Raw genomic sequence first — 7,199 nt, forward strand, 5'->3', positions numbered from 1 at the left:
GACTAGCACGTGTGCCATGGCACTGGGCCCACCACCGATGCAGCCTTCAGATCAAGAAACAGCATGGCAACTGCACACACAGGATGAACATGAAGCCTACTGGGTGGGGATTTGCACAGAATAACCAGGAAAAGGCGGTGGACTCATCACAGCCTAGAGAAACTAGCACGTGTGCCATGGCACTGGGCCCACCACCGGTGCAGCCTTCAGATCAAGAAACAGCATGGCAACTGCGCACACAGGATGAACATGAAGCCTACTGGGTGGGGATTTGCACAGAATAACCAGGAAAAGGCGGTGGACTCATCACAGCCTAGAGAGTCTCTAAAGCCATTTTACTTTGCAGAATTCAGTGGATGCAACTGTAAACAGAACTGGGCATTATGACAAATTTGCCATCGTTGAGTCAGAAAAGACCATTTGATATTGCACACTGAAAAAATGTCCAAGCACTACTACTTGATTTAAAAGACCATCAGCTAGTGAAATGGCTCAGTGGAGAGTACATTCTCTAGATCCTGGGTTCAGTGTTCACTCTTAAGGGGCTGGAGAGATGGCTCAGTGGTTAAGAGCATTTACTGCTCTTGCAGAGGTCCCAGGTTCAATTCCCAGCACCCACGTGGGCGGCTATGAACCGTCCTTAACTTCAGTTTCAGGGGAATCCGAAGCCCTCTTCTGACCTCCGTGCATTGCACGACACAGGTGCGCTCACATGCATGCAGGCAATACACTCATACACATGAAATAAAAATAATAAATAAAATGTTCAAAAAAGAAACGAATCTCAACTGTTTGGATCTGCATCCACTTAATGGGACAAAGACTAGCAAGGGGGCCTTTGTCTTGCTTTCAGTCAGTGGCACAGCACAGCATACCTTCAGGGGAGCACACTGCAGGGAGTCCGGTGAGGATAGCCAGAGCAGCTGAAACCAGTCCACTTCCGTCCTCGGACAACATCTGCGGCTTTGCAGCTTTTACCCCTGGGCTTCCTGTCAATTTAGGATTTAGCTCTGGGAGCTGTCTAACTAGGATGCAAACACACAGTTCCAGGGCTGCAAAGACCAGCGACTTCCCAGGCACAAATCCTCCTGTGCCCTTTCCTTCACCAAACTCCGGCAGGGTCTCCTTTTCCGCAGCCCCGTCATCAACTAAAAGTCAGAGAGAACAGCGATTTAGAAATACTTCCTACTTGCTTTGCTTCATGCAGACGGCAACTTAGTTCACTTCTGATACGGACAATATATTTAGTGGCTGAAGCCTTGGGGGTGAAAGGCTAAGGAGAAAGCAGCTCTGAATGAGAAGCAGTTTTCTTTATTATGACTTCTTACTGCAACGGACTAAAAAACAACAAAAAACCTTGTCAACTTGTCAGCGTTAAAACAGTGTCTGCTTAACCCCTCACTGCTGTTGGACGTGTGAGCCGACAGCTGGAGCTCAGCAGTGACTTTATCACCTTAGGTACTGCTAGTGGCTGGGCATGATGATAAGAAGAACCCTGCGCCCTGATGCCTCTAAGAAGTTGCCACACCTGCCCTACCTCTTGTTTTTGTTTTCGAGACAGGGTCTCCCTGCAGCCCGAGCTGGCCTGAACTATGCAGACTATGCTGGCCTTGAACTCACAGAGATCCTCCTGCCTCTGCCTCCCAAGTGCTGGGATAAAGGCGTGGTAGCTTGGCCTCTACCTCTTTTTATTTATTTACTCACTTTAACTACTTAATTATTCACATATGTTGCATGTATTTTTGTGGTGGCCAGAGGCCTAACCTTGGGTGTTCTGCCTCCTTAGGCAATGTCTACCTTTAAAAAAAGCCACCCAAACCATAACTTCATGTCGTGTGACTTTGTGTGTCTGTGGGTGCTGCATGTCACAGCATGCACGTGGAGGTCACACAACACCTGCTTTCTCCTTCCATTATGTAGGTCCTGGGGCCTGAACTCACGTCTTCCAACTTGGCAACAAGCGCCTTAACCCACTGAGTAATCTCAACAACCTCTACCTTGTTTGTTGAGATAAGGTCTCTCACAGGTGCTGGGGCCTGAACTCAGGTCCTTATGCTGTGTGGAAAGCACTTTCCCAACTGAGCTATCTTCCCAGCCCCCGGACCTCTTTTTAGAGAAGAGAATAAACAGTTCTGGTTTTAAACATTTTTTTTTAAATATTTTATTTATTATTTTATGTGTATGCATGTATTGCCTGCATGTAGGTAAGTGCAGAAGAGGTGTCGGATCTGCCGGGACTGGAGTTACGGACAGTTGTTAGCTGCCATGTGGGTGCTGGGATTCGAACCTGGGTCTTCTGCAAGAACTACCAATGTTCTTAACTGCTGAGCCATCTCTCCAGCCCACTTAAACATTTTGATTTTATTATTATTGTGTGTGTATGTGAGGTGACGCCAAGAAGGAAGGTTCACGTGTGCCGTGGCACTTATGTGGAGGTAATCCTCATGTTTTAAACTGTTACACTGGGTTTCTCTGGTGTGGAAGCAAACATGATCCTCAGTGAGAAACTCACTACTCCCACACTAGAGTTGAAAACAGGCGATTTCCAAACCAAAGATATTAAAAACTTTCAGCTGTTCTTTTCACACACACTGGCAAACTGTTACAGCAAGTGCTCTGGCAGCACAAGGGGTTTTTTTCTGTCCCAAGTTAAAAGAGTCTAATTTTCCCAAAGAACAGCAGCTTAGCCAGCCAACAACATACAAACCAACACTAGAATGAGAATTTAAAGTCAGGCCTAGAGATCAACCGTTTGTCCTACATCCATCCAACAGACACCAAGATCACACAGCTGAATTGAGGAACACTTTTAGAAACGGACTCCGGGCTGGGGATGCATCTCGGTGTTGAGGGGTAGAGCACTTGCCTGCTGTGTGCAAAGCCCTATGTTTGATTTGATTTCCAGAACTGGAATAAAGCTCGCTGTCATCAACGTGGCATTAAAGGCTAACGTTTACCTTCCGCACTTCGTCGTTTTTCCTTCACATGTTCTTGAGCTGCACAGATAATCTGCCTTCCCACCTCAAGTGAAGCCAACTGAACGGAAGGCGATTCCCTGGTCAAAATCACTCGGTGCAGCACGTTTAGCAATTCAATACCCAAGTCCTAGCAGAGAAAACGTGTAGTGGACAGACACTATTAGAAATCACGTCTTTGGGGGGAGGGAGGGTTAAAAATAACAATGTTAGATGCTGTGACAAAACTCAGAAAGAGGATAATACAAATTACTCATTAAAAATGATGATGCCAGTTCAATCTATGTAACAATATTTCTTGTGTTTGCTTTGAGGCAGTCTTATGCAGCCCTGTGTGGCGTCAAACTTGCCGAGGATGACCTTGAACGCCTGATTCTCCTGCCTTTACCTCCCCAGTGCTTGAATTTCAGGTGTGGAGCACTATGCCTGGCTTATAAAGTTTTAACCAATTCCAGAATGTTTCTTGGCTCATTTTGGTGGTAGAAATTTCCAAACCAGATGGGAGACGGGACCAAAGGAACAGAAAGGCTGACAGGGAGGTCCTCAGGTTCATATTCAGATGGCCTAGTAGTAACAATGAACGAAGGAGAAGCAGCATTAAAATGGATCTCTAACACACAGGGGAACCATTTTCCCTTCTCACTCTTTTTTTACAAAAAGATTTATTTATTGATTTTCTTACTTATTTTTTGAGACAGGGTTCCAGTATACAGCTCTGGCTGGCCTGGAATGCTCTATGTAGACCAGGTTGGTCTTAATCTCACAGAGATCTGCCTGCCTTTGCTGTCTGAGTGCTGGGATTAAAGGTGTAAAAGTGTGGGCCACCACACTTGGCTTTTTTTTTTATTTCTTTAAAAATTATGTACCTGTCTCTATGTGTCTGTGTTTGTGCATGCTGAGTACAGTACCCACAGAGGCCAAGAAAGGGTATCAGATCTCCTGGAGTTATAGGCAGGCGGTTGTGAGCTGCCCAACATGCGGTATGCGCTCCTAACCCTGAGCCACCTCTCCAGGTCTGCCCCTTTCTGGTTTTTAATTACTTATTCTGGTTGCTTTCTTTCCATCTTTAAGAATAATTGTCTAAATCTGTCACTAATAACACTTGTTTGAGGGCTGGACAGATGGCTCAGTGGTTAACAATGACACTCCTGCGGAGGATCACAGTTCAGTTCCCAGCACCCTCATGGGGCTGATTCCACCTGCCTGTAACTGCAGATCCAGGAGAGACTTCGGGGGGAACTCCCACAAATGTGCATGCGTACACACACACACACACACACACACACACACACACACACAAATAAAACCATTAAACGATAACTTGTTTGAACATCCATAGAAAGTAAGTACAACACAGTTTAAAATTTAGTCAAGTTCAATTCAACTCAGATAAGAACTTAGCTAATGTTTTAATACTAATTAATGATAGCACTATTTTTTTTGTTTTTTTGGTCTTTTTGAAACAGGGCCTGGAACTCAGTATGTAAACCAGGCTGCCCTTGAACTCACAGAGATCGACCTGCCTCTGCCTCCCAAGTGCTGGGACTACAGGCATGCGCCACCACACCTAGCTCGATAGCACTAATTAAATAATAGTTTAGAGGGAAAATCATAGTACTCATTTACTATTTATTTATTTATTTATTTATTTATTTTACTGTTTTTTCGAGACAAGGTCTCTCCTGTAGTCCCAGCTGGCCTGGTACTTGCTGCCTCTGCCTCCCAAATGCTGGGACTACAGGCATGCGCCACCACACCTGGCTAGTACTCATTTACTTTAACACCTGAGTCAATGACAACAAAATGTGGTGGAGAAGACATGATGCTGAGTGTCTCCCTGATACATATTTACTGTAGACAAAGAAGCCAGAGGGATACGCCACATCAAGTGACAGTCCTGTTATCACAGTCAGATTGGGTCACATGAGCGCTGGACTCCACCTACAGGCTAGTCAGTAATGTATTAAGAAGAGGGGCTCAGCAGTTAAGAGCACTGGCTACTCTTGTAGAGGACCCAAGTTCAGCTCCCAGCACCCACACGGTAGCTAACGACATTCTTAATTCCATTTCCAGGGGATCTGATGCCCTCTTCTAGCCTCTGTGGACACTGCCCACAAAGGTATATTTACATACATGAAGGTAAAACACACACATAAAACAGTAAAATAAATCACAAGGTTGTGAAGTGGCTATTTGTCAAAACCAGAATCTATAGCACAGACACCCAACACCGGAAGAAAGGAAAGATCTGGAGGAAAAGCCAGTGCAGTGAATACAGTCAGTCACAGAGCCTCTTGGGGAAATGCTGTAAGACAGAGATAGAGGCAAAGACTGGGGTGGACAGAAAGCAGAAAGGAAATGCCACCCGTAACCAATGGCAACTGTGCTGCACAATGCGACAGAGAACCCTCCCATCACTGCAGGTGGCAGCAGAGGCAGAGCGTGGCCGCCACAGGCCTGGCTGCTCCTGGGTTCCCACTGCTGCCCATGGCAGCCCAGGCCTGGTTGTGCAGCTTTGTTTTCTCTTTAGATCTCTGCTCAATTTCTGCTCCTGTGGTAACCCCAACATGTTTCTGTTCTTTGAAATGGACAGACACAAGACATCACCTGATCACTGCCAATTTTAGATCTGGGCCAAGGAACATCTAGAAGGGCTTGCAATGCATGTAAACATGCAGTAATGCTTTCCGTAGTTGCATCTGAGCGCAATGAACACAGAAATCCCACGCTAATTCCTGCAGAAAGAAAAAAGAAAAAGTGGCTTCTTTGAGACTCTTAGTTCATATTAAATAATTAATAGTCTATTTTAATAGGCTATACATATCAACTTATCAAAAAGGAAATTCAAGTAAATCGTGATTTTATATTTCTTTTTGTAGCGCAGACTGGTCTGGAATTTGTGCTGAACTCTTGATTCTCCTGTCTCTACCTCCAAGTACTGGGATTAGAGGTGTATGTCACCACACGTGGCTAATTTTCTTTTTAAAAAGTCATTGGGGATACCTTCTTAAAACCTGCAGTTATTGAGTACAACAAACTGAAAACACTTCAGCACATTCTTTTTTATGTATATTCTGAGAAATTCAGAACATTTGTAGATAGCACACAGATCTTGATCTGGGTTTGGTTCCCAGTACCTACTTCTGGGGCTCACAAGAGTCTGCACCTCCAGCTCCATGCATTCTGATGCCCTCTTCTGGCTTCCACAGGCACTGCATACATCTGGTACACATACAAACAGACAGACAGACACACACACACACACAAATAATAAAAACTGTACGGAAGGCTGGGTGTGGTGGCACACATCTGCGATTTCAGCACTTGGGAGGGCGAAGTGGCTTCCAGGTCAGCTTGGGTTAGACATACTGAGATTCTATCTTTGCTACTGTTGTTTGCTTTTTGAGACACGGTCTTACTATGTAGCCCTGGCTGGCCTGGACTGGCTTCCCCCCATCAACTGAACAAAAATCATGTGGAAAGAAAAGGACTAAGCTTCGCCTATTTCACTAAATCACTAAGCGTCTGTGATTTATTCAACTTATGCTGAAGCTAACTTGTAACAGGATCCTACTTACTATGATAAAATTTGTGACTTTATAAAATACACATGATACAGACATTAGAGCAAAGAATGAGGGAACAGCCCCAGGCTAAGGCACAGCTCAAGGGTAAAGCCTCTAGTGTTGTGAGCATTTGTACTGACCTAGAATCAGATGGAATCTGTCAGTGTAGACATCCTCTGGGGACTTTACTGCAGCCCCAGATGACGAGCCCTGACACATGGAAGTTGGCGTTACAGGTCTTGAGAAATTGGTGCCTCCTTCATCTGGGTCGGCAACAACAAAGCCCGTGCTGGTAAGCCACAGAGCTGCAGCATGGAGGATAAGGGCCCAGGAGCTGTGGTAATGCAGCCTTGCGTTTTCCATGGTCTCTGCTGTGTAGAAGGCACCACCTACCGAAGGGGAAAAAGGTAAAGTTTTAGAAGGGACGAAGAAATTACCTTCCAGTATTTTTATCTTTCACTGTTACAGGGTGAAGACCATGTCTAACTGCTGACATTTTTAAAGTTCGTTTGTACCTGGTTTCAGGGAAACCCTTATGTTCCAAGGCAAGTACTTTCTGGTCTCCATCAGCACACATTAGTTCAAGGCCAGCCTGGTCTACATAGTGAGTTCCAGGACAGCTGGGGCTACAGGGAGACTGTCTCAAAAAGACCAAAAA

General features: G+C 45.2%; 1 protein-coding gene across 1 annotated transcript in view; it reads right to left on the minus strand.

Annotated features, from left to right (window-relative positions):
- The window catches only part of Heatr5a (HEAT repeat containing 5A), a gene marked incomplete at its 5' end in the record, with an annotated part of 82,101 nt that overhangs the window by 17,995 nt on the left and 56,907 nt on the right, over positions 1-7,199 (minus strand). Inside the window, 4 exons of the mRNA XM_029566290.1 lie at positions 876-1,148; positions 2,958-3,105; positions 5,583-5,710; positions 6,682-6,930. Coding sequence (XP_029422150.1) covers positions 876-1,148; positions 2,958-3,105; positions 5,583-5,710; positions 6,682-6,930 — 798 coding nt within the window. The remainder of the gene's footprint in view (positions 1-875; positions 1,149-2,957; positions 3,106-5,582; positions 5,711-6,681; positions 6,931-7,199) is intronic.

Source organism: Nannospalax galili, unplaced genomic scaffold, assembly GCF_000622305.1.
Source record: "Nannospalax galili isolate Female #2095 unplaced genomic scaffold, S.galili_v1.0 scaffold1619, whole genome shotgun sequence".
Classification (NCBI taxonomy): domain Eukaryota; kingdom Metazoa; phylum Chordata; class Mammalia; order Rodentia; family Spalacidae; genus Nannospalax; species Nannospalax galili.